Raw genomic sequence first — 27,042 nt, forward strand, 5'->3', positions numbered from 1 at the left:
TTCAAGTCCCAGGTCACCACTAGTATTCCGACCCACAGGCCATGAAATGGGGATTTCTGTGATCCCCTCCACCCCATTCCCAGCACCTCACTGTTTTCACCAGCCTGGAAGCTCTGAACCCATCTTTAAGGGTCTCTATGGATGGTCCATTAGGCAGTTGATTAAATCATTGGCCACTGGTGATTGAGCTCATTCTCCAGCCCCTCACTTCTCCCTGGAGGCGAGACAGAGTTCCAACCCTCTAATCACAGGGTTAGTTCCTTTGACAATTGTCCCCATCCTAAAGCTATCGAGGAACCCACCAAGAGTTATCTCAGTAGCACGAACTCAGGTATGCCTAATAAAACCCCTTTTCAACCATAACAAAAAAATGCCCTTATCACCCCTTGTCAGGAAATTTTAAAGGATTCAGAAACTCTGTGTCAGGAACCTGGGACAAAGGCCAAATAATATGTTATCACAGTGAGTTGGTTTTTTAAAGATTTTTTTTTATTTATTTGACAGAGATAGAGACAGCCAGCGAGAGAGGGAACACAAGCAGGGGGAGTGGGAGAGGAAGAGGCAGGCTCATAGCGGAGGAGCCTGATGTGGGGCTCGATTCCATAACGCTGGGATCACGCCCTGAGCCGAAGGCAGACGCTTAACCGCTGTGCCACCCAGGCGCCCCGTGTGAGTTGGTTTTTGTAAAGATTTTATTTCAGAGAGAGAATGAACAGGGAGGAGGGGCAGAGGGAAAGCAGGCTCCCAGGTTGCCCAACACAGGGCTCGATCCCAGGACTCTGGGAACATGACCTGAGGCCGAAGGCAGACGCTTAACCAACTGAGCCACCCAGGCGCCCCGTACTGCCTGAGTTTTTTCAGTGCTCTCTTTCCACCGAGTTGCTCTATCTCTTTTAAGGACACACTTAGAACTAGAAAGCAGGTATAATGTTGGAAGAGCCAAAATGACATCACAAGGTCTTCCTACAAGCACGTTGTTATGTCACGGGGAGCTCCATCGTCCTGCTGTGCCTACTGCTCTGCACACGCACACGGCCACTGTCAGGAAGCCCAGGCCGAGCGTGGTGCTTTAGAGTCCGCGCGCCTCTGGAGGCCCCGAAAGGGTATTTTCTATCCACTGGCAGCCAAGATGATGTTTAATTAGGCCCAAGGAAGGCAGGCTGTGTGTGTGTGTGTGTGTGTGTAACTTTAGCTGTTTAAAGGCGCCCGGCTTCATAGGCACACATTTCTCATCCCACCTCCCCTTATATAAAACCCCATCTCTTCAGTCTCTCTCTGGTTCTTTGAAGTATCCTCTTAGCACATAAAATTAGTTCAGGTACAGCTGGCGGCTGCATCCCGAAACCCCTGCAGCCCACAGAATTCATTCTTGAGGATTTGAGCTGATGGATGTTAAATCCTTGTCTTGCCATTTGTCGGCTCTAATGAGGCCAGGATTTATACTTCACCAGATAGTTACTACTGGAGCAGAGACTTGAGGAGCAGAGTTGGTGACGGATGCCACTGGCTGTCTTGGTGCTAGTTAAAATGATGGCCTTACATCACCACCCCTGGTAGGCTGCAAGCCCCAGCCACAATGTGCACGATTTGACGAGTAGAACCCGAGCTGGATTTCAGCTCACACTCACCCTTCACGCAGGGTGTGACTTGTATAGCTGTACATGATGGCCCTGATTCATGGTGGGGGGGGGGGGTCACAAAAAGTACATTCTGCTTTTGCAAATCCTGAAATTGGCTTCAGAGCTGGCCCTGGCATTTCAAACCTAAGTGATGGGCCCCTTTATCTCACATACACAGTCCCTTGTGCAGAGAGGGACCCCAAATAGTGTGCCCCGCTTTGAGCCATTGGTCCCCCCTTGCCATGAAGCTGAACTCCGAGATCGCAGCTCACCTGAAACCAAAGGGAAGGTGCAGTTCCTTACTGACAGGACCAGCAGCCTGTAAGAAAAACTCCATCTCCACTGGCCATGACCTCTGAGCTCCGTAGAGCCCCAACTACTGAGAAAAGAAATAAAATCCAGGTATAGCTTTGCAACATTTCAGTCAGTTTTGTTCCTCATTTTAAAACCGTGATCTGTTTGGTTAGGTGAAATTTAAAATACCTACTTCCAATCAGTCGTAAAGACGCTGCAAGGTGAATCTAAAAGCGGGAACTGTTTGCATTTCCACATCACCTGTTTCCGAACTTGGCAAAGAAAGGTCATTCCTTGGGGGTGAACACTAAGTTCAAATTACAGAGAATCAAGAAATAAGACCAGTTTCATATTAAAATATGAGGCAAATCAAACATTTCTGTAAGAATACAACTGAGCAGATGTTTCTTTAAACTTACCTTAAAAGTGCTTATACTGATTGAGCTTTAGAAGATATTTTCCCTTGTGGACATACCTCACGGGTCAGATGAGCTCTGCCTTCCTTCAGTGCTCCTTTGTTCCTGTTGCTTGATGGCAAGATCAAGATCCTTCTCCATCAGCTTGGGGCCCCGCGGCCACTCCAGCTGCCTCCACCACTCCCTTGGCTTGTCAGTTGTCAAAACGATGTCATTTTCAAATGGGAGCAGAAGGAAGCATCAGGATTTACAGAATTCCTTAAGTAAGTAAAATTTTGATTCTCTCCTCAGAATGTTATTCCCTGAAATTCAGCGTGTGGAAAGCACTGGAAAACTGTTGGAGTTGGCAGACGTGGACCCTACCCTTCAACCCAGCCAGCTCTCTGTTTCACATTTTAAGAGCCTGTGTGATGTATACCGAAAAATGTGTGATGAAGACCCACACCTCTTTGCTTATAATTTCAGAGAAGAACTCAGAAAAAAGAAAAGCAAAAATCAGGGAAAAGAGGATGCCAAGGAGAGAGAGAGACTACAGCAGCATATCGAATGTTGATTTCCACAATGTTGTTGAGCTGCTCCAATGCGTACTCATTTGTCTGCTATAGAAGGACAATAAAAATACCATTACCAGATTGACTTATTTCCCTTTTACTGTACAGTTTGGTAGAGAAAATTATAATCAAATAAGCTACAGTACAAGCTTTCTTTTAATATATATACTGCATAGATAGGACATGTTCAGTATAAACAGCATCTGTTACAACCTTACAAAAATGAAATATCTGCACGTTGTGCCCCTCACCCACATTAAAATAAATATGCTTTAAATAAAGCAAAAACTAACAGCTCAAAGAAAATGCCCAGAGGATTGGAAAAAAACAAAACAATGACCTTTTTAAAAACTATTAATCACAACTCCCCCCTTCTTACTTTTTCCACATAAATTAAAATAGATTGCAATTTCAAGGATCCTAAGTCATTTTGATACCTGCTCAAAAGGGATATAAACTAAGTAATTTACAGATTCTTACAGATTCTGATCAGTTTACTCTAGTTTTCTGATCTACAATAAATTAAAATAACTTAAATCTTTACAACTATTTTGTGGGAAAATGTATGCTGCACAAAACCCAATAGTTTTTCTGCAATTTCCACTTGACCACCAGTTGAAAAGTAAAGCAAGCAACGAACCCATATCTGGATTGAAACTGCACTACAACTTGCCGTGGCTCTCTGTTTCATAAAAACACTCCTCGCTGACCACCGAAGTTAAACTCTGGACGCTGAACTCTCGCTGCAGAACAGAACTGAGATCAAGGCTGGCATTTTCAGACTGACTGTCAAGGGACTGATGCCGAATCTGTGCCTTCAGCAAAGTTCCCCTGTCCCGTTTGGTGCTGTTCGCTTTCCGTTTGATGGCGCAGAAGTGCCCCCGCACCAGTTTGGGCTGCTCCCCCTTCGGCCGGCCCTCCGTGCCAGGCTGCTGGTCGGCTGGCTTCGCGTCAGGGTCGTCGGAGATCCTCAGCCTCTGGAACTGAATTTCTATGTCTTTGGTAGGGCTGCCCTGTTTGAGAGTCTGATGGTAGTCCTCGTCATCGTCGCTCAGAATGTCGCTCTCCTTGATGAGACTGTCTGACAGATCAGCCAGGCCCGGCGGGGGCTGTTGCAGGGGGTCCTGCCTGCTCCCGCCCGGGGGGCAGCCGCTGCTCTGCGTGCTGCTGCTCAGGCTGCACTCGTCCGAGTCCAGGGAGCTGCCCTTGCCGGGCTCGCCGGGCCACTCGCTGCCGGAGGAATTCTTGAGGACTTTTAAGGACCTGGAGGAAGCTGCAATGAGAAAAGTGCGTTTCCCCTCGTGATCGAGAAACAGGCACCACAATGCATAAGTTTTGCGATGTACGTTATAAGATGTAACATCTTAATTCAGATTTCATCATCTCACTTCTATGACCAACTATCCTGGAACTTGGGAAAAAACATGCAGATACTGCAAGTGTGGACATTTTTTACTGTTTTTTTGAAATTTTATGTTGGAGGATTGGGCATTTCTAGATGACCTATTACCAGAGCGCGATTGTTTAGACAGAACAAGCTATAAACTATTACAAAGGTTAGGATTCTTATTTTGCCAATGGATAAATGAAAAAGTTACTAGTAAAATCTAGGTCCCTTTCTTTCACTAAAGTACTCTGAAATTGGACAACCAAGATTATACCATATTTCTACGCCTACCTGCTCACCTTATTTCCCTTGCTGCTCCATGAAAAGTAGAAAAATGCCCTTCATCATTCATGAGAACTCTCTCTGCTGGAATTTCTAGCCAACTTTCAGAGATTTAATAAGAATAATTTAATCATTTGTGTGTTTTTAATTCCTTTCTCTTGGGTTGAAGGGAAAAGGGGAGCTCTCAGCTGTGATGTTTTTGATGGCTACGGCGTATTTTGGCAATAGAGGAAAAAAATAGAAAATATACGGTGAATTTGAAGAGGTCACACTGTGATCAATAGAGAGAAAACAATTTGAAAAATTACAAACAAGACCAAAGATATTAACAAAACAGTTAATACAGAAAGAGGGTTTAAACTGACATTTTAAAAGCAGGAAATTTAAAATTTAAATTTTAAAAGCAGGCAGAAAGTTTAAGAAAAGCACGATTTGGAGTGTTTACTTGCTGACTTAATTGACTGGGTAAGAATTAATATAAGTTTTCTTATCCTAATTCATCAAGTAGTGGCTTTCTAGATGCCTGGAGCTGTTCTGAGCACTGGAGTACTCCAGTGAGCTAAGCTAAGCCCTGGAACTCCTACACATCTCGGTGGAAGAAAGAAATAAGCTGGTAAAGAGACTATGTGGTAAGATGAGCTGGTGGTAAGATGAGGACGTGGGATTGGGGGTGGTTCCAGTTTATACAAGGTATGGGAGCAAGACGCATTTTAAGTTGTTTGTTTTTTAAGATTTTGAGAGAGGGAGAGAGCACAAGTAGGGGGAGTGGCAGAGGGTGAGGGAGCAGCAGGCTCCTCGCTGAGCAGGGAGCCCAATGTGGGGCTCGATCCTGGGACTCTGGGATCATGACCTGAGCTGAAGGCAGATGCTTAACCAGCTGAGCCACCCAGGTGCCCCTTAAGTTTCTTGAAATAAAATTGCCGCACCACTCTGCATTTGGGTGTCTGGTTGAGAGCTTGCAGAGCTGCCCCTGGTACTTTACAAAGTGATGACTCACTGTTGTATTACAAGAACATATATCCTTATAGAGAAGCTCGCGTCTTCCTAAATAAACACAAGGCCAGCAAAAGTTCTCACCTAACTTGGCTGAAACAGGAACTCGGTTCTTAAGGGGTACCAGGCGATCCTTACAGGTCTTGTCCAGGGGTAATTCACACTTGATGTGACGCCTGAAGTTTTCCCTCAGGATAGATCGAATCACCTTGACGATGTTGGTTTTGCTTTCACTATCACTGGTGAGGGGAGAAGAGAAAACGGCAGTCACGTCCAGTGTCTCATGCTTCGAGTCCACATCTCTGGGTCCTTACCTGTCCTATTACTGCTCTCAGGACAGACTGAGCCTCTTTGTACCTTGGTTTCCTCATTTACAGAAGAAGTGATCATTTCTGAGGCGCCTCTGAGCACTAAGATTTGGATATATTTAATCAGTGTATCCTACTACAGACACAGTTGCCATTTGGGGGGAGGCTGGGTGTGATCCTGAAGTCATCAAAATTCAGGAGAGCACTAAAAATAAACTCCCGTTTTTAAGAGAGCGTATTCTGTCTTATTCCTGTTGGCTTTAATTTTTGGATGTGAGCAGTACCTGCAGCACAGTTGGAAGATGGTTTCTGGCCGTCCTTCTAGTTCTGACTTCGTATGGATCAGTTCCCATACGGAATTATTTTCTGTCCCTGTGTAAAAGGAAACAAGGGTCTACAACTTTGCCAAAGACGTGAAGTTCAAAACTCAAGTCAAATATTCCCTGTCCTGAGTCTCACCATTTTCTTCTGTGCCTCATTCTGTGTATGACTTTCACAAATTGTTAACAAAAGTTATACTTCTTAGTTACTTTTTACATTTCCTGGTAGTTTTCCATCCATCTTAACGTGCTTTCTCCCTAGCCCTGGATTCCAGATCTCTCCAGGAAAGAGGTTAAATGGATCCTGTTTTTCAACCCCATTCCATTCATTGTATTCTTTGGAAGGAACAGCAGGATGTGCTCAGGTGCCGGAGGTAAAACAGGCCAGCCCGAAATCAGTCCCGGTTTAGGAAACGTAAGCGCTGCAAACAAAAATTAAACAGGGACCCAAAACATCACTGCATGCTGTAGACTGGTGGTCCTTTCTGTCATCAGAGGCATTGTCACCAGAACATGGTTATTCTAGAAGGATCTCTGAACATTTTCCAGGGTTGGAGATTTTTTCCCTAATATCACATAGAATACTGCTTAATCTTAAGGAATTTCCTGGTGTATCAAAAATTTTTAAATTTAAATTTGTGGTCTTTTGTTTAACAACTTTTAGGATATCAAAGATCTTAGGAAAAAAATGTTGAAAACCACTGATAGCAAAAATAATAATGAAGAGAGGTATTTGGCAAAGAAAAGCCAAATTTGCTATTTACTTTCTCCATGTCTGTTCAAACAAATAAAAAAACCTCTCAGCCTCGTTTTCCTTGCCTATAAAACTCAAAGACCCAAGGTTCTTCCTAGTTTTTCATTCCACAATGCAAAGAAGTCTCTTTAAAATGCTTTTTCCCGGCATCATACCACACAAAACAATTACCTGCTGTATTCCCCAGTCTGACTTGAAGTGCGGATATGGGGATCAACCAGCGGAATTTAAATGGGTCCAAGTCAGCAGAGCCATGTGCAGGCCGAGAATTCGAGGGCTGGAACAGGAAAACCCCCCGAGAAGAGTGTTAGAGCAAGCTCTCACCCAGAAAGGAGATATGCAGGGAATGGAAACTTGAAGTTGTCCCTGTGTGCACGGTTCCTTGAAGCTGTGTGAGTGGTCAGGGTGCAGGTATGCTCCCAGTTCTCAGCTCAGACTGGGGGTGGGGTGGGGGGAGCGGGGAAGCAGAGCTGTGGTCTGGGGCACACAGACGCCAAGCAAGAATGACAACCAAGCCTTCTGTGTCCTCATTACTTCTGAACAGTAGTAATACTGATGGCTCATGGTATCCACAGCTAAGCTTTTTCTCTTTTTAAAGTAAAAGTAGTTTGAGAACAACCCAAAGTTAGGTAGTCTTTTACATATATGGAGCAAACATGGGCCATTTTCAGGGATATGGAAGCTGATTTTCTGTATAGGCCCCAGCCTGGGTATTTGTCTACAACTTCTTTTAAAACAGACATTGTTTGTGGGGAGAATAAGAAATAGCTTGAGTATCTGGTTTGGTTAGTCACCCCAGGAATAAGTCCCATTAGTCCACTGAGGCCTTGATGCTGAGCGGGCTTCTCAGATCAACACTAACAGGAGGACAGAGCCATGAAAACGCGGCTTTAATTACATGTACTTCTTGTCTTACCAATTTCTTTTTCAGTTTGCAGTTTTCTTTATAAACCAATATGACAGCTCTCTTAAAAACTAAAAAAAGGAAAAGAAAAAGAAAAGTCTCATTATTTTGTACGAACTTTCTTCCAAGGCTGAACTGAGGCGGATGTTTTAATAGAACCAAGAAGCCCCAGGACCCCACTATGCCAGCACCGGGGTGAGTGCGCTTCCCTCTGATCGGACTTCATGGTGCACAAACACCTACTTATTTAAAAGCAGTTAGCCGAAGTAGAACTTGGCGATTTTTAAAAAATTCTTGTTCTATTGAAATCTGAGAACATGGTGTTCATCTCGGTGAGAATACACTGTCGTCTATAATCGGTCTTAGTGAGAATTAAGACATTTTAAAATGCAGCAAACAATTAAGATAGCAGGTTTCAAAATAGCCTCAGGAGATCTGTTCCTGTAACACTTGGCCAGAACCACTAAGCCAAGCAGAAGGGAGAACAGGATAATGAGTATGCAGAGTGAGAGCATTTTAAATAGTTGGAAGCTGGCTCTGTTAAGTCAAAAGCCATTACAGCAATGATTCTCACTCCTTCTGAAAATCAGGAGTTAGCTGGACTGGTGGGTCTAGGAAGATCTTCATTTTCACCAGCCTTTTTTAAGTTTACATTCTTTCAAATGGGATACTAACCGAACACCGTGAGCTCAAGGTCCTTTCTGGCTTTTCCTAGAGACAGAAATGGATTCAACCAGGAAACTGCAGAGTGCATCAGAAGTTCCCCCATGGAAAGTTCTGTTACCTGTATCATAAAAACAAGAGATGAAGACATGGAGACCCCAGGGCTAGGTTGTCTCATGTTGGGTAGTGAATCACATGTACGTATGGGGATTGCAAGTACACTCAATGTGATTTTTATGGCCCCATAAACACAGGGCATTTAAATAGTATAGGTTTTGAGAATATGAGCAAAACATCAAACTTTGAAAAATTAAAAATAGAAAGGTATTTTGGTTCAGTCCACACATTATTGTAAATGGACACTGAGGTCCATCCAAAGTGTCTTCATTAATATTGACCTCAGGCTCTAGCACATTCACTACCCCTGATCCATAAGCTACACTAGGCCTGCAAATAAAAAAGGACCAACACTGAAACTGGCTCAACAAAAAATTAAAATCCAGTTGTTTTCTGTTCTTGCCTTTCTCTACTGAAATCTATGTTTTCTTCTATGTAGACTTGAAAAGCTCAAGATTCTAATTTAGTAATCAACCAGAAAAGAAAAATACAGAAATTGTCAAATTCCACCTAAACTAGTTCTGCAAGTAAGGAGGCAGCCACCGATGTTAGATGTCCGGCTCTCTCCACCTGCTGGCCCCCCACTTCCTGTATTCATCATCCCCCCGTCGGCTCACGCTCTCCGTGTACCTGCCCACATCTGGGACAAGTCCTGCCTCACACCCCATGGAAGGGGAGGGAGGGGCTGGGATATAAACTCAGTGGTATTTCCTTAGTGGTATTTCTTTTTGTCTTTTGTACAATGTTAAGGTGATGGAAGGTTACATTCTTAAAGCAGTATAATGAATTTTATGTTCTGTTTATACTTAAATGGTGTGGCTTATTGCAAGCACTAAGATCAAAAAACAGTTTTAGTCCTGTTCTCTAGGAGAGTGCAAACAGGGGGGCCCAGTTTGGAGATCACCTGTAGATGCAGTGAACAAACACATTAAGCCTCTCAGAATCTAGAAGTCCCACTGACCTCCTTCTCTGTTCCACTCTGCTCTGCCACTAGCTGGTCAAACACGGTCCCATAATCCTCGTAGATCTTCTGCATCTCATTGATGTGACTTGCCACTTTTTCCATTGCCTTTAGTGCTTCTGAAAAATATGAAATCATTGTTTGATAAATTTTGTTTAAGTCCTACCAACAGCAGTAATGAAGATGCTCAAGATTCCAGCCAGGATTCAAGACCAGTTCTTACTAACAGAAGCATTACTTGGTGTGGCTCACACAGCCCACTGTAATCCAGTCATTATAATGAAGAACGGTGGAATGATCTCGCACCTCCAGTTCTCTTTGAAATGAGGCAAAACACAGATAAAAAGTATCACTAATAATAACAGCTAACACTGATCGAGCGCCTTCTATTTGGCAGGTACTATAACAGGTGGTTTTTTTTAACCATCCCATTTCAACCCCACTCAGTGGCTGTAGGAGCTGTAATCAATCCCAGTTCACAGAGGAGGAAACTGAGGTGCAGACGGATTAAGTATTTTGCCAGACATAAAGAGAGAAAAGTAGGGATTAGAGCCAAAACTGAAACCCAAGACTGACTGGCTATCAGATACCTGCCCTTAAAGTCTGCTTCTCCTCCCGGGCCAATGACTGGAATTGTGAACTACAGCAGTTTGTTAGCAAGAACTTACTGATGTCTCTGTAAATGTCCCCAGTGACCAGAGCAACTGCCTGCATTTATACACGGTGCTTCTTTATGAGTTTCAACTTGGGCGTGTGAGGGACAAAATGATTTTGTCAAAGTCAAAAAGCAAAATTTCAGGTCACCTATAAATTTAGTATTTTTCATATTTTGTTCTCCTGATTCAGTATTTTAATTCAGTTTGGAGGGAACTTTAGAAGGCAATTTTTTTTTTTTAGATTTCTTTTTTTTTTTAATGTTTTTTTATTACATTATGTTGAAGGCAATTTTTAACATACCCATTTAAACATCATCTTGATGAGAAAGGACCTTTTCACACATTATTTGAATAGTAATTATAATTTGTATCATTTACTTGTAGAATTTAACTTCCACGTAAAAAATTTTTTGTTACTTATGATACGAAAGTACGCCTGTCACAGAAGAGCCAGCTCGACACTCTTTTTAGTGTGTATTATTCAGCACTACTAATACTTATGAATAAATGTGTTACTCTACGCAGGTATTTTATTACCGGGAGACCACCCAGCTTTCACATGCAGAGAACAAATCACTCTTTCTCTGATTCAAACACAGCACCCCTTTAAGGGATACTCTACTTCCTAGCGAACTGAGGGGCTTGGTGTATCTGACAAATTCTATCTTCGGCCCGTAATTTCTGAGGTTACAAAAGAAGACACATGAGCGTGGATTATAAAGCAGAACGTGTGGCTGGGAGCTGGGCTGTGGCGCGGGCTCTGCTCTGAAATCGCCACAAGGTGGAGCCTTACCCAACGGACTGGTCGGCAGCACCGGCCGCAGGCAGCACGGAACCTCATGAGGTGGCAGGAAAACAGGCCCCGTTTCCGGTTCTGGCAGCACTGCTTTACTAACCAAGACACCCAAAGTGATGGATTTCATCTCTCTGAGCTCAAATATGTTCCTTGAAAAGTGAAAATGGAATCGTCCCGCCAGAGGGGCTTGGGGCTCCTCCGATGACATAATTTCGCCCCAGTATCCTGCCCATCTAAAGGGACGGCCCTATACCTAGCTATTTTCACAGACTAAAATTACATCTAAGCTTAGTAACCAGTACTGAGACGTGTCTGAGAACGTGAGGAAGTGGGAGGAGAAGCAGAGGCCTCAGAGGCTTAGCAGGGCAGCGGTCACAGCCCACCCGCAGCCAGCTCTCCTACCTGTCAGGTGGTAGTGCTCCTCACTCTCGCGGTCTGTCAGCGACACGAGCTCCTTGAGCAGCAGGGGGTACTTGAGCACCCTCTGAACCGGCTTGATGAGGTAGGACTCCAGGGTGGAGGAATGCTGCTTGGTCGGATTCCGGGCATCCAGAAACGCCTTGAAGGCTTTATCAGTTTTAGCTACAAGCAGGAGGATAAAAGACCCTTAGAAGAGCACAGCAGGATAAATTAAACCCTACTTCACTTAATTTTTAATGGAATCCGAGATCATCCACTTCTATAGTCCTCCTAATGCCATTCTTTATAAAAATCCAAATGCTTCAATGGGTCAGGTACCCAGCTGTCACAGCTCGGGGGCAAATCCATGAAGGGCGGGCTTAGGAGGCTGTCTAAACAGTACAGTCTGTACACCAAAGAGGAACACCAAGCTGAAATGCAGGAATGTCTGACTTTAAAGGCATATTCACATGCAAACCCATGAGAGATTGTTACAGGTACCTAAAAAGTGCATTTCAACCAATTCATAAAGCCACAAAACAGTATTATCCAGACCATACACCTACCTTCAAAAGAATCAGATCAGCTTCTTACCCCCCCCCCCCCCCGGTCCTCGCACAGATTGTTATTCTATACACTAGGGGCTATCTTTTCTTTTAAAATAAATTGAGAAGCACTGCAGCCTTCACCTCCACACCTCTGAGCCGTCTATTCCCCCAGATGCCACGGGCAGGGAAAGCTACCTGTGTCCAGTGTGTGACACTGTGAAGGGGACACATGGGAACCCAACCCCATTCAGTTTTGAGAGTGCCAATAGATGTACCAGTTACTGCTTTGGATTCCACCTGCTGCTACTGGTTGACCATCTGTGTGGAATTCAGCCAGTTTGAATGAAATGACACCCTTATTTGGGGTTTTGTCACAAAGGCAAAAATCTACAACTTCTAGGAGACATGGTACCATTTTGAATGTGACCAGCAAAGTGGACGGGGAGATGATCCTTCAGAACTGAGCAAAGCACTGCGTGCTTTCATTTTACTGTCAGCAGCAGGTGTTCCTGGAGGAAACGCTGACGGGAGTCCGATCTCTGTTTACACAAGTACAGGACACAGATTTTGGCTGGGGCTTCTTCACCTGAAGCACTTCAGGACTCCACTGCTTAACCCTGAGCCCGTGCTCCTAGAATGCTGTGAAGATCGGCTTTAAGCCGATGCAGAGCCGCATGCGCGGAACCGGCTAACGGAGTGTCGGAGGAACCTTCCACGCCTTTCGTGATACCGCGGGAGACTGCTGCCGGTTCTGAGAGAGGTCACTGTGGGCAACCTTCAGGTCCTGTCCAACGCCACCGAGAAGCGTATCATGACAGACAGAGGAGGCCACCTAGAGTTCACCTCGGCTGCTGCCACCCGTTGATGCAACTAAAAGAGTTCAAATACAGACCTCTCCCCAGACACTGGCCACTGTCCCCGAGGAGACGGTTCCCCGGCTTTGAGGGAGCTGCGTGAGGCCAGGTGTAATTCCGAAGGCATTCGAGTGCGGGGGGAGTCATTTTTACCCCAGAAACGTATGACATTAGAGCAGCGGAGGCTTCGGCAGCTTCGGGTCTTGTCGCCCGGCTCCCCTGACAGAACGAGAGGACACAGGCGCCCGGTAACCCTCTCTGGAGACGGCTCGGCTGAACGTAAGGACCGCACGGATTTCCCGCAGACGCCTGCCAGGGTCGGAGCCGCCCGTCTGCAGCGCTGCGTGCGGACCGCGTCCCTGCCGCTCGCGACCTTCCGTCCTGCGCCGGCCTCCTGACCTTCCCGCCTCTTCTCCCGGCCACCAGAAATGCGAATCCCGAAGGACGGGACAGAAACGCTTCTGAGACAGACAGACTGGAGAATGTTAACCTCCGGCGTGCGGCCCAGAGCGCAGCCTCCAGGGACAGACCGGCTGCAGCTGCAGCAGCCGTCCGCGCCGGGGCGCGACACGAACAGACCGAACCACGGTGCACGTGATGGGCACGGCGGCCCAAAGCGCCCTACAACACGCGTGCAGCTGCCCAGGGTCACGGCTGTCATCACATCCTCCAGTACACGGCTGACCGGCCCGTGACGCCCCGGGCCTCCAGTCCACCTGCTGCGGGGCGGCCCCAGCGCCGTGTCGGGTGTGCGAGCCAAAGGGAAGAGGGGGGAGGGCGACCCGGCGGGTCTACCTGGGCTTCAAAAAACTGGCAGGCTTCAGTTAAAGCCAATAAAAGAAGATGATGGAAATGTGGAGAGATGAAAGGTACTTCAGGGACAGGATGTGGGCTGTTAACTGTCAGTGTTTGCCTGGTTCCATCAGAAAGGCTTGAACTTTAGTTAACACACTGCTGTGGTTCCTCGGGCCTAAGCAGCTTAACGAGAAAGGAAGAAAACCGCATACATTCTTTACTGTCCCCATCCAGCGGCTCAGGGTTCCCAGTTTTTAGATCAAGGAATTTGGACAAAAAAAAAAAAAAAAAAAAAAAAAGAATCCAGAGGTAATTTAACAGCAGAGTGACATATGGCAGAGAAACATCTCTGCTCTTAGGACACATGTTCACTCTTACCAGTAAATTGAAATACACTAAGAATTTTTCCTTTAATGTCTGTCAATGTAAAGGTCAGGAACAGAGCATGAGCATTAAAACTGCACTTATCCCTACTTATTAAATGCAAATTTACTATTAACTAAAAAAAAAAAAAACAAAACACAGCTATAAAGGTATGAGCAACTTACCTCGCTCTAGAACCTTCTGTACTTTAATATGATTAGCACAGAATCCACTGTAGAGTTTAAAATGGTCCGCGTAATAAAGGAAAGAGCCTCCAAGGGAAAACAGCAACTTCTAGAAGGGGAGAGAAAAGTCACATTGGACATGGTTGAATCAGTGTCTGTGGCTCTAGCGTGGCATCGGGCCACTTTGGTGCATCCAGAGCCCCTCCCTGTCTTTCAGATACCAGACCGCTAATGCCTCAGAGAAATCACCAAATGAAAGAAACCCAGGATGCCCCATTTTCACAGCAGACAGAGAACAGCCTGGCATTCCCTTAGCAGATCTGCAGTTTGATTGAAAGCCTGGCAGCAGAGCCTACTGACCACGGGCAATCAAAGGACAAGAAAGAAAGTTCTACAAAAATACATCTGACAAAGTGGGATATGAATGATCTGGGAGGATAATCAATCAAGCCACCTCTGCATTACTCGGGACAGATGCTTTTGTCTGTATCCTGCCCTGTCCCCCCCTTCTACCATCTTGCGCCTTTCCTTCCCTGGAGGGGCTCCACACCAGTCACTGATGCTCACATTGGACACAGGGCTCCATTGAAGAACTGCTGACCTATGCTTTTCATCCCAGCATGACATGACTGTGAAGATGTGAGATCAGATGCAGGGCAGGTGCTCCTGCTTCGGAAGCAAGAACTCCCTACATATCCTTCAGCAGATCTGAGCAGAAAGCAGGGTGGACATGGTCAGTCACCGGGCAGACTCTACGTAAGTTGTGCCACCCAGACTTCTGATTACCAGAACCACTTGAGATAAAAATGTGGCCGCTCTTACCACCTACCAGCGGAAAAACAGGGCAATGAAAGCACTAAATTTACCTTGTCAATGGGCAAGGGACAGCAATTTCTTTTTCAAAGGAGAGTTCTGCACTATACCCACTCATTTTTGCTTTAAACCGAAGTCCAAAATACTTACTCTGAACTGTGAGGGAGTCTCAAGGATGTTAAAGTCCGAGGATGCTGAAATCCCATCCTCCAGAGTTTCCAGAAACACCTTTTGAAACTCAAGCATCTCTGGCAAACTTCCAAAAAGTGACTCCATCTATATGAAGGCCGGGATCGGAAAGAGGGTATCAGCAGTGAAGACCCAGAGGCCACTCTAACACCCAGAGACACAGACAAATCCCAAGTTGTTCACCAAGAAGGAGAGAGCAGTAAATCCTTTAAAGAAGGCAGCACATTCACTCCGTGACCTAGTTTACACACAGAGTTTTTACAGCTCTGGTTCTGGTAATTCTAAAATAACTTTAAAAATGGATGTAACATTTTCAGGATTCAAACTGGTGAAAAATGGAAGTCAGTAGGAAAGAACTAATTACTGAGATTTAACAATAACAAGTCATGAACTAAAGAGTAACTTTTGGCCACACCTTCTTCTACAAAAAGGACACTGTCCTACATGGGTAAACTCCTGCCACTGAGCCTCACGTGGCAGAGGCCACATAAACAGCTTTGGAGAAGGCCACACCTGGGTCCCTCTGATGACCCTTTGGTCCTCGATGTTCTTTGGGGATCAGCAGTTATAACTTCTGGGGAGGTCTACTGTTGGGCAAACAGACTAACCTGTGTGTCAGTGAACAGGGGGAAGGGACTGATTACCTCATCTTGAGTGAGAAAGGTCTCATTTTGAAGTGGCTCCAAGTATAATTCAAAGAGGCAGCTCAGATCCTGAAAGACAGAAGAAGGGAATCTTTATCACTCGGTGTCTCCAAAACACCCAGCAGTTTCCTGCAACCCCGACCACAGCTGCAGACTCCCACCGGCAATGATGGATTTCAAGTCTTGTTGAAATTCATGACCCTAAAAGTGGTTACTATTACTTCTGACCTAACTCACAGAGGCTAACAGCACATTGCACTCAGCAGCTGGGTCCCCTATTCTGCCTGGTTAGACAGCCTGGTGCTGGCAGAGCCAGGCTCTTTCCGGGGCCGAGCAGCAGGGGCATCCATCTCCCCGCCGAGGAGGTGAGTCCTGGCGAGCCACCTCTGTCGGGCGTGACCGCACCGGCCAGCTCACCTCACTTCCTCCTCGGCATCAGGGAGCATGGCGACAGCCCCACCGTGGAGCTGAGAGGGACAGGACAAGATCTGGGAAGCTCTTCAACGTCGGGGTTGACACATTAGCACAATTTCAAACTCCCATATTTGAATGCAAGAAAAAATTTCCAAAGATTAAATGCAGTCATAATGTTCATAATCTAGGCCATATCTGAGTCTCTAGTAAACTGGACTCCAGCAGTACAGAGTGATGGGAGTGGACAGTGTTTATAAAACTCTTTACATAAAGCGTTTGTTTAATAATTTGAAGCCAAGACCAGGATATAATTTTGTAATATGAAAGGTTTTTTTTCATGTTTCATTTCTTCTGAAGAATTTTGAGTATGAAAATAGAAGTAATGGATTACAAAGTCCACTACTTTGCTCCCTCCTTTTACAATGGAGAATATAGAGCTGAAGAGCTTTGGAAGAGCCCAAAGCCTCCAGAACCTTACGGCACAGCTCCTGGGAGCAAGTGGCCAGGCCTGTGATGCCTTTTCCTAGGTCACAACGAAAAGCTCCCTGGCCTTCCCTCCCTCACCATCCTCCACGGCGACTGCTTCAGAGCAGGGAGATGTGAGAAGTTACTGAACCAGATCTCAGCGAACACACCAATGCCGAAAATTCCAAGTTGCATGCAGGGATCAAGGTTAGATGAACGAGAAGTAAAATCCCGTGTTACATGTCAGCCACAAAAAGAAATGACAAAATAGAAATGGTGTGTGTGGGAATCACGAGGCACCCGGTGTGTTATTTGGTCAGAGACAGGAACGGGCCGCCCTCCTTCCTCGTGCCGCCCGGGGCTGCTCAGAGCACTTACGCAGCACGAGCAGGTGGCCGCCGAGCCGCGGCGCCAGGCAGCTGCAGCCCTAAGAAAACAAAGTGCAGGTTTCTTGCAGAGAGAAGGTCCTTTCTGTCTCGCTCACCCGGAACACCCATCGCAGCACTCGGCCGGCATCTCGGTGCGGCAGCCCTCCCGGGGCGCCGGGGCCCAAGGTAAAGTAGGACCACACCGACAGGAGAAACTCTGATTCCGCCCCCGACTCTGCGGGTGAGAGCTGGTGACCACCCTCCCTCGAGAGGTCAGAGGGTCTCTGAAGCCTCAAACCGCACACAGCTGCTTCGGAAAGGCCATCGTGATCACAGGACGACCCAGAAACCTAGTGTGAGCTCCCGGTGTTCACGTCATCTCCCCACATGAGCTGCTGGACAAGACGCGATGCGATAGGAAAGCAGACTGTCAACTCTATAGCTTTTCTTTCTGGGACCGAAAGGAGGAGCTTTGGGTCGTTCTCCTGGGCTCCCTGTGAGTGGGCCTTCCATAAAGTCCAGATAAATGACAGTAACATTAAGGAAAGGGGAAGCTCAGATTTATCTTGTGGAGAAAGGAGGTGACAGCTGCGTGTGCACATGCGTGTGTGTGTGTGAGCGCACACGCTGGAACAAGGGCACGCCCGTCTGAGAGGGAGCTGGAGGGGACCACCCAAGGCCGTGCAGCCACCCTGAGACAAAGCCTGGTGGGCCTCTCAGCCACGGCCCTGTGCCACGCTGCTTCCAGCAAATACTGAAAGCAAAAGAACCCTGTCTTCCCAGGCTCCTGCGTCCTTCAGAAAATGTTTCTCAAACTACTGACTGGGGTCCTCAGAAAAATAAATGAATTCTTTGGTACTGAAGATTCTCGGCATCTACCCCTCTGTGCCAGGGTGGGAGCAGCCCTGTGATGACCTGCTGCTCCATCGTGGGACCTGTCCCGCATGGCGACCGCCACCAGGCAGGGCTGAGGGCCGCACCAACAGCCGCTTGTGAGCAGGTCGTTCCCTAGTTCCTCATCCCCTGAAGTCCTCCAGCCCTCTCCGACTAAACCAGGACAGACTCCGTTCCCACAGACTGCACATGACAAACCAGAACAGCTGTTTCCATAGCGAAAGCTACCTCGGTAACGAATGAGCCGAGAATCTAATTCTTCCCAGTGCTCGCAGCTCGTCAGCCCTCTCACCCAGCCTCTCGGGCAGCAGTCGGCTGCCTCCAGGAGCAGGCGGCTCCATCACGAGTGCTGGGGGTCCGGGCAGATGTGACCTGGGGACCCTGCCGACAGACAGCTAGCCACCCCCGGGAGACCGAGCAGGAAAGAACATGCAGCACCTTCCGTTACCTTCACATAGGACTTCTCCGTGTCCATCAGCTCCTGGATGACTTTCCGGAGGCGATCTGCATCGGAGAGGTGGCGAGCCAGAGGCCGCAGAGGTGGGTCCCGAGTCCCCCTCGGCCCTTCCATGCCGTCGCTCTGCGTGTCGCTGAAACTCCTACACAGCGCAGCGATCTGTTCCGCACTCTGAGAGATGGGGAGACGGGGGGAATAACGTACAGGACACGCTCCATTATTACCAGCTTCCCAGCAAGGACACAGACAGCGTTGATCTTTGCCCCACACTTTCTAGGCAATCTCACAGGGTGAAAATCTAGGGCAAATGGTCTCATTCATCTCAGACGAGTCTGGCTATTACTTAAGATAATGGGAGTAAAGATATGAGCTCAGTGTTTACACATGATGCTTTTTTGTTGTCCTAATAGCTGTCTGACAGATGGTTCTTTCGTACTGTAACTAGAAAACAAGGCACAGGGCTAGGAATAGAGTTGTGGGAGCTCTAAAGCCAACCTTGCAGCTTTCTAAGAGTACACGGACGAGCCTCCCCTAAGAACAGCCCTGGGGGCCTCCATGGTGTGGCACCCCAAGGATTTTAGGATGGCTTGGCCACAAGGGGCTTGCAGCTCTGCCCTCAAATCCAACCATGAGCTCTGCAGTCTGGCGCCAAGTAGCAGAATACGAGTGAAAAGATTAGAGATGTTGCACTTGCTGGGAATGGATGTGAAGGGGAGGGATGTCGCCTACCCTGCGGGGAGCAGAGACCACCTACCTGCCCCAGCCCAGGAGGGCCCAGAGGGGAGCAGGTGATACAACAAAACCCGGAGAAGAGGGATGAACTGGCTTCGTGGGAACCTTCCCGATAATAGTGGGAATGGAATCATCCAGACTGAGGGACCAGAGGAGTGGCTGTCAGTCTGGGGGGACTGCCAGCCGTTAGTACAAGTTCCTACTTGGATTTAAGCACAGTATTGAAAAAAGCCTTCTCAAGGGGAGCCGTTTGTATGGTCCTGCCTGAGGCTGGTGGTTTGAAGTCTCGAATATGTCTCCTCCCGCGTGCTTCCACAGTCCTGGAGTGTCATCAGATTACACTCAGTGTCTTTCCACTATCTTTCTCCTTCCATCCCACCCCGTTCCAAGTTCCAGCCCATCTTACCACCTACCACCGTGTAAGCCTGTCCGGGCAGGGGCTTTTCCCCGTCACTGCCCCAGGGTCCCAGCTCTGGCCGGGGTCCCAGCCGGCACCCCGCTCACCTCCGCCTCACTGCCGATGTTCCAAGAGACAAAGCAGCATGGCCCCAGTACAGATGACTAACGGCCATCCATCTTTGGCAACTCTGTCTCTTGGCTACAACTCTCTCTCCTTCAGCTGAAGTGCCGTCAGGCCTGATCTCTAGCACTCTGGCTGGGATAAAAAGCTGAACTTGGCAGAACCATCTTGTAATGCTTCATTCATATTCTTGGGGACGTTTCAGAGTGTGAACAACTCACACAAGCATGTGGATGGACCACAGGGGCCTGATGAATACTTGCTGTAAAGGCAGACACCTGACACATGAACATGGCTCAGTACGCAAACAGGACACTCTTGCCCTCCCTTCCTGTCTCCCCTCTGCTCCACCCTCCACATCGATCTTCTGGCTAATCTTTCAATTCAGAGGGTCCTGGAAAGCACACGTGTTCCAAGGGAGAACCACAGAATGAGCCAGAAAGGACAGGAGGGAATGAGCACCGTAATATAGAGCCCACTCAGGGGAGTGAAAGTGAGCATCCCCTCCCAGCCAGATATCTGTGACCAGAACTCCCAGGCTGGGGAGCTCTTGATGTATCATTGTTTCTCTCTTGTTGTCACATAAATCTTGGTGCAAAAGTTAGATCAACTAAGTAATAGGTACTAAGCTTCCAACCAGACACACAGACATATATAATACAAAATAATTTACTTCTCCAAACAGTTCAAAGTATATGTAAGTACTAACAATTCTCCTTTGATATATGCATTATCCACAGTTTTGTTCATTAACGGTGAAGGCAAGCGTATTTCGGTAACATCTGTCAGAAGACATTCACTCCGGGTAAACTTGCAAAAAATAAGAAAACAGATGTGGATCTTAAGGCACCATTCGAAATGCATCTTGATTTATCAAAATGTCTCACTTTGGGTTTAAAACAACCAAATCTTATGATTCATTACTGAAGGAAGTCCAGCACCATTCAGCCAGGCCCTAAAAGCCTAAAGATATACAGTAAAAGCCAAACAGAACAGTGCAGCCAAAAGGCGGCTCTTCTCTCTTCCGGGACGTGAGCTCATAAAGAAGCACTAGGGAAGACGGCCAGACCACCCCACACTCTGTGCTCCTCCTTTCCAGGGGATCTCAACCCTGGCCACACATTAAGCTGTTTCGGGAGCTTTAAAAAAAAAAATACCCATGGCTAGACCGACTCACTCAGAAGCTGTGGGGCCCACGCTATGGTGATTTTGTAAAAGATTCCCAAGTGAGGCCACCGTGGGACCCATGTGAGAACTGCTCTACCCATCAGTACAGTGAGCAGCCCCCACTTCGGTTTCCCAGCAGCCGTGCTGCCTTCAGCCTGGTCACGCTGTCCCCATGGTCTACAAGAAGGACGACGTAAAAGGTACGTGGCCTGAGGAAGTGGACGGAATCATACCCATGACCCTGGTATTCCGGGTCCGGCCCTCTACGAACTGAGCTAAACCACCCCAGGTAATAATACTGAGACTCCAAAACTCACTTATTTGAAATCTCTATACTGATATTTGCACCACAAGCTCAGACAATATAATTTTGCAATTCTGAAAAATAACAGCTTCCAGGGCTATAGGATCTATATTAAGCTCACATATACTGCGCAAAATAAGATCTGACAAAATGCACCATAAGTTAATGGCAGCTGGTGAGCTTACAGCTTTGCCTTGCTGGGATGTCAAAAATCACACCTAACAATGCAGTGTTAAAATAACGAGATTTTAAAAATAAAGTATCTTGCCATTTTAGAAAATCAGAATTCATTTTAAGAACACTTTTGGTAAGACTAACTTGGAAAAGTGAATGTTCGTGGAGATTTTGATAGCAAATGTACTTTTTAAGGTGCTACAATGAAGTGCTCAAATGCGACAAAGTCACCTTTCCCAGGCAGAGCGGCTGAGCTGCTGTCTGGGGGAGGTGGTGATGGTTTCTTGGGATCAGGAGGCAGGAACTCTAACAGAAGACTAATTGTGAAGGTGTTTTTACATTGTATCTGCCAGAGTTGCCTGGGGGTTACGCTTCAGTGTCTGTGTTCTTAGTGACAGTCATCAACACTGAACTGTCACAGGTAGAATTCTGGGTGTGTCTGATAAGCAGTTTCTAGTAACAGTGACTACTTTGGGCAGTTTTCACACCCAAAACAGTGATGGGGGTGAAAAGCACAGGCAAGGTGCAGAGGACCAGAGTTCTAAGCCGGCTGTGCGCCAGTCCTCCACAAGATCCCGGGTAAGGCTCATTTCTGAGTTGACTTCCTTACGCAGCATCACCTACCCCATCAGGTAACCCCTGAACTGCCTGCTAGGTCACGGACAGAAGGGAACTCGCATTTGCTGAGTCCCTGCTGTGTGCCAGACAGACACAGCCGGCAGGTGTTCTCCCAAATCTGCTGACACACAATCCTTATTGGGACTCAGACTACACAGACAACAGACAAGGGGTGGGGGACTGTGATGGCACAGGACCATCTCCTGTCTACTCTCTGCAGGGTGCCCACCCCTCCCGAGAGCATGGGGCAAAGCAGATGTGCTCCTCGGCCTCTGCCCCTGTGGTCGTGGCTTCCTGGCCGACGGAATGCAACCGCACCCCAGGTGTGCCGGGGATGCCGCCACCAGCCCCCGGAGGCCACCTCTGCTTGGAGAAGCACCGACAGCTCCCACACATCTGCAGACAACCTCAACATCCTTTAGGCTGATCCCCTGCACCACCGTCCCCCAACCCCATCGCGGGAATGCTGCTTTAAAAGCAACAGACAGATGTTTACAAGTCAGGAGGCGGGGGGGGGGGGGGGGTGGTGCGTGTGGATCCGGGAGCCCAGCAGTGTGCGCCTGTGCAGGAGAAAGAACCCCCCACCCTCAGACGCACACCTCCGATTAGTACCTTCCAGTTTGCAGGTCCAGTGCTAAGAATCCGGGTTCACTGTGGCATCATTTTTTTATAGAAGAGCACAAAACAAACACTTTCTTTATGAATTCCTTAAAAAAAAAGAAACGAAAACCGTTTTCCCGAAAACTGTATTAGGAGGATACAGCAGTGATACCGACCAAAGTTTTTTCAGGTTTTTAAGCTTTCACTACGGCTGATCCCTGCTTGAAAATGATCTTATTTGCAGATGAGGATAATCTCCCTGAAGACCTGGGCATCAAAGTGCTCAAGTGCTCTCACCCCCCCCCACACACACACACACACAGTGTGAGGCGGTGGATACGTTCATTTCCCAGCGTCTGTGCATAGCAAATCATCGGGTTGTACACTTTAAAGATACAGTTCTGTCAACTATTACCGTGATAAAACTGCCGGAGAAAAGATATCTGAAAGCTGCTTTTGGTTTTGTTGTTTTAAATGTATGGCTAAGCAGACCTTCTGCTTCCTTATTCTAGGGCTGAAGCGTGTCTTTCCTCCAGGAGCCCCACCTCTCGGCAGTGGCAGCAAAACAGCTAAGGATGGTCAAGCACCTGGCCCCGGGGTCTCTTTGGAGGAATGCAAGGGCAGAGCCTCTTTCTCAAACATTCTGAGATGCCCCTTCTGACCTTGATTCAGTGCAATACTCCTGCACAGAAAGGTGTCGTGCCCCTTTCCTCCTGGTTCAGATTAATAAAATCTGATCCCCTGGGCATTAACAACTTTGACGTTTACTTTGCTCTTATTTGGAGACGGCTACCTGAGGCTTTTCGATTTTGCCCTAGGATTTGGATCTTAAAAGAAAAAATCACCATGGGATAAGTACATCCCATTGTCCAAAACGATTCTGAGATTCCGCAGCTACGCCATGGAACATCGGGGCCATCGGGAGCCCTGCGGCTCAGCAGCCAAGCTTGGCCTGGGCTTTCCCACCGCCGTCTGCAGCCCAGTCCTCGTGGGGACGGCTGGTACCTCGGACTCCCCTGTCAGAGGCATCTATCTGTACTGCTTGGGCTCCAAATACTTCCAGCCTAAAAAAAGGGCTGAAAAGTACTGCATAATTTGGAGTTCTATTTCACAGGGAAATACTTAAAAGTAAATGACAGCATTTGCAGCGTGCACTCCTTTCAGTCCCTGGCTGAGAGGAAATAGTTGTTAACTTGAAAGGAAGATCCTTAATGGACTTAGCTGACAGGCAGACCTAACAGGAAAGATACCCTTGTCCTGCTGGGGTAACTGGTCCTATGACAACATGGGGTCATTTAGGCAGATCCCTAGCTGCTGCCACGTCCTCTTCTCCCTCCACCCCCAGACCAGCTGAGATGGAGCTGATCACCGGGGACCGCGTCCCGGTCTGGATCACGGTCACAGAGTTTCATTACACCAGCATACGAAGCAGAAGAGCTAGGTTTCTACTACTTCTATTATGCCTAAAAAGAATATTGGAAAAAATGAAAAACAAGCTTTAAACTCTGGACAAATGGCCAGTTATCCTCAAGGGCATCTAGCCCTGGAAAGGTGTGGTCTGCATGTTGTGTGTTCTCATACTGTGCGCTTATCACCTGGAAGCTATGAGAATCCTGCAGGACTCAATAATCTGAGTACAACTATAGTGTCAACTGTCACATCCCAGCAAATTAGTTGTCAGTAAAGTTCCTCTCAGTTTAAAAAAAGGAATATCTAAAAATTGTACAAAGGACTTCTCAATTTACTCTGCACTACATTAAAGTCACTGACTGACTTACAGAAAGATCTAATATTATCCCCAAATGGCCCTGGCAGCGGGAATCCAGAAGGGGTGCAAAGGGCTAAATGACTTCCCTGGAAGGCTAGCGAGCAGAGATGGGCTTCATCCCACAGGGAGCAAGGGTGGCCCCCAGTATCCCGTCGGGGCCAGGTCAGACTTCAGTGGCTACAGGCCCCGCAGCCAAGTGGACGCACCTCCCCCCCCAGGGGCTTCTCAGGAGGGGAGGAGGGGGCAGTGCTCAGCACCATGGCAGGCTGGGGTGGGGGTTTAAAAGCATTCAAGGTGATCAATGAAATTCATATTTCAGGGGCCACTTGTCTTAGTGAAACAATCCCTGGACGGAAAACTCTAGAGAAACAGGTTTTTTATTTATCAAAATGGTACAAAAAGGATGAGGAAACACTCATACTCTTCTCTAGACCAAAGGGTTCTATTTCCAAAAGCAGAAGGGGAACGGAAACTGTTCAGAGTAAATGTGAGCTCATGTCACAGGAGAGCCCTTATTTTACACTGAAACAAAGAGGAACCGAATCAATCCGGGCACAGAAATGCACTGAGGTAACGGGACAGTTACCAGCGACGGGACAGACGCGTGGCTGCTGGCCCGAGAAGGCCACAACTTACTGGGAAGCGCAGGAAGGAGGTGTGCCTTTTGCGTGTCTCCACCGCATACGAACACACATGCACAGATGTTCTAAAAATGGAATGGTATATATCACATATGCAGTGTTAACCAAGACATTTTTATCCTTTGGCTCATTTGAATTTTCTCTTTTACAGTGGTTTAATTTTTAAGTATTTTTAATAAATGCACTCCCTTCCTGTCACTTTAAAAAAAAAATCGATCTGAGGTTGAAAAGGCTCAAAGTGTTCTGTTTCTATGGACACAGTGCTGAACAGACGGACACAATTCCTTCGCTCGTGGCACCCGAGTCTGGCTGGGAAGACGCACTCTGTGCAAGTGATTCAAGATGCTCGGCCCCCAAGTGTGGGGTCCTGCGGACACAGAACCGGGGCCTACCATGGTCCGGGCTGCGAACGCTGACGCCGTGCATTCAAGGGTGAAGAAGTTCTCTATGCTGAGCGAAGTCTGGGGCTGGAGGGAGCACGGGGTGCGCCAGGACCTGGGGGCCAGAGCGGCTGTGGCTGGAGGGTCAGGCAGAGCAGGAAGACCCGTGGGTGGGGGGGGAGACAGAGGCAGGGCCCGGGCCCTCAGGGGTGAGCAGGGGTGGGGACGGGGTTGGGCGATCCTGACGTGGCACAGTGGCTAATCCCTACCACCTGTTAAGTACGCATCTGACAGAGGATGACACGGTGAGCGTGGTGGTGGCGTGAACGACGGAGGAGCGTGCACCCTGAGTGGGGCAGCCCATCACCCGAGCCCCTTTTCATCACCCTGGCGAACGTGCAAAGCTCACGCTGAGGGCCTCCGAGCACACGCTGGACCAAGATTTCTGAAACAATTCCTTTTTCCGAGACAGGAGGTTTCCGCACACAGGCTCTGGAGGTGCCCCGCGGCTGGCCACGGCGGTTCCCTGCTCCGTGGCCCTGATTGAGTCTCCCCCCCCCCCACTCCGTGTGCTCACCTGGAAAGCAGGGGTCATGTTTTATAGGGTCCTTGCGCCAAGTCAATGAGGTAAAACGTAAAAATACTTATCACAGCACAAGGGATCGATAAAAGTTAACATTTGTACGGGAGCTTAGTTTGCCAAGTTTTGCCATTTTTTTCAAAGTATAGAAGAAAAAAATTTCCTCTGAATTCCCCGAAGGGTGAGCCAGGATTTCGGCATTCTCTCACGGAGCCCCCCTCTAGGCCAGGTCTGCTCTGGGTGCAGAGGATGAAGCTCTGAGCCCCTCAATGAAAACCCTGCCCTTCTGTGAGGGGGGGGGGAGGAGGGGCGGGAGGGGGCAGAGAGAGGGGAGAGATCACGGGGAGGAAGGGGGAGCACAGGCATCTCAGAGGGAGGTGGAAGGGCTCTGGGGAGGGGCACATGGAGGGCACGGCCCAGGGGCTGCAGCTTCCACGGCTGGTGGGAAGAGAAGCCAAGTTTGTGCAAACTCTCGAGGGAGGGAGAACAGCAGCGCGGTCGTGTGGCACCTGTGTGCTCCCAGAGTAAAAACTCCTCTGTGCTCCTGGGGAGGGAGCAGCCGACCCAGAACCACTGTGAACAGGGCCTGCTGCCTGCCTTCTGCTCGGTTTCTTTAACTAGAGTTGGGTTAGAACTCAGAAACGAGTAAGACAAGCCGTCTCTGCCCAGGATGTCTCAACGGCAAGGGCAGCATTTCTACACCACCGGGCAGTTCCTTCACAGAAAAGATTGGGTGGTTCGAGGTCACTCTTAGAGTTTACACAATATGGCTCATCCCATCTAATAGAGCCCGTGCCGGGTCCTGTGTCTTCGCTTCCCCGTTTTTCACCCAGAAAGCAAGCGATGGCTTCCTTCCGATGTACAATTAAACCTGTGCATCCAGAGACGCACGTGGGCCAGAGCTTCCGCCGGACTTGTGCATGCAAAACTATGCGGCCCAGGGCACCAGAGAGACTTTGATGAGCCCCTCAAAAACGGACAGGAAGAGGCAGGGCAGATCATCAGAGCAAGGGTCAGCCAACGTAGGCCTCTGGACCCGCGGAACCCTCCGTCTGTTGCTGGAGATCAAGTTTTATTAGCACCCGGCCGCCGCGCTCGTTCACCTGCCCGGAGTCTCTGGCTGCTTCCGCCCTGAAGTGCAGAGCTCAA

General features: G+C 48.0%; 2 protein-coding genes across 8 annotated transcripts in view; one reads left to right on the top strand and one right to left on the bottom strand.

Moving 5' to 3' along the window:
- TFB1M (transcription factor B1, mitochondrial) overlaps positions 1 to 6,084 on the top strand; it is a 71,411-nt gene extending 65,327 nt beyond the window's left edge. Inside the window, exon 7 of the mRNA XM_026505114.4 lies at positions 2,621 to 6,084. Within this exon, the coding sequence (XP_026360899.1) occupies positions 2,621 to 2,882 (262 nt within the window). The 3' untranslated portion in view covers positions 2,883 to 6,084. The remainder of the gene's footprint in view (positions 1 to 2,620) is intronic.
- The window catches only part of TIAM2 (TIAM Rac1 associated GEF 2), a 218,698-nt gene continuing 192,123 nt past the window's right edge, over positions 468 to 27,042 (bottom strand). For 6 of the 7 annotated variants that reach the window (XM_057310930.1, XM_057310932.1, XM_057310928.1 and 3 more), the window contains 12 exons: positions 18,401 to 18,580; positions 15,812 to 15,880; positions 15,129 to 15,254; positions 14,166 to 14,274; positions 11,424 to 11,603; positions 9,570 to 9,688; positions 8,504 to 8,612; positions 7,841 to 7,899; positions 7,096 to 7,201; positions 6,135 to 6,222; positions 5,627 to 5,781; positions 468 to 4,153 (listed from right to left, as the gene is read on the bottom strand). In XM_057310930.1, coding sequence (XP_057166913.1) covers positions 3,543 to 4,153; positions 5,627 to 5,781; positions 6,135 to 6,222; positions 7,096 to 7,201; positions 7,841 to 7,899; positions 8,504 to 8,612; positions 9,570 to 9,688; positions 11,424 to 11,603; positions 14,166 to 14,274; positions 15,129 to 15,254; positions 15,812 to 15,880; positions 18,401 to 18,580 — 1,911 coding nt within the window. In that variant the 3' untranslated portion in view covers positions 468 to 3,542. The remainder of the gene's footprint in view (positions 4,154 to 5,626; positions 5,782 to 6,134; positions 6,223 to 7,095; positions 7,202 to 7,840; positions 7,900 to 8,503; positions 8,613 to 9,569; positions 9,689 to 11,423; positions 11,604 to 14,165; positions 14,275 to 15,128; positions 15,255 to 15,811; positions 15,881 to 18,400; positions 18,581 to 27,042) is intronic. The other variant, XR_008958917.1, reaches the window with a different exon arrangement.

This window comes from Ursus arctos, unplaced genomic scaffold (assembly GCF_023065955.2).
Source record: "Ursus arctos isolate Adak ecotype North America unplaced genomic scaffold, UrsArc2.0 scaffold_13, whole genome shotgun sequence".
In the NCBI taxonomy this organism is placed as follows: Eukaryota; Metazoa; Chordata; class Mammalia; order Carnivora; family Ursidae; genus Ursus; species Ursus arctos.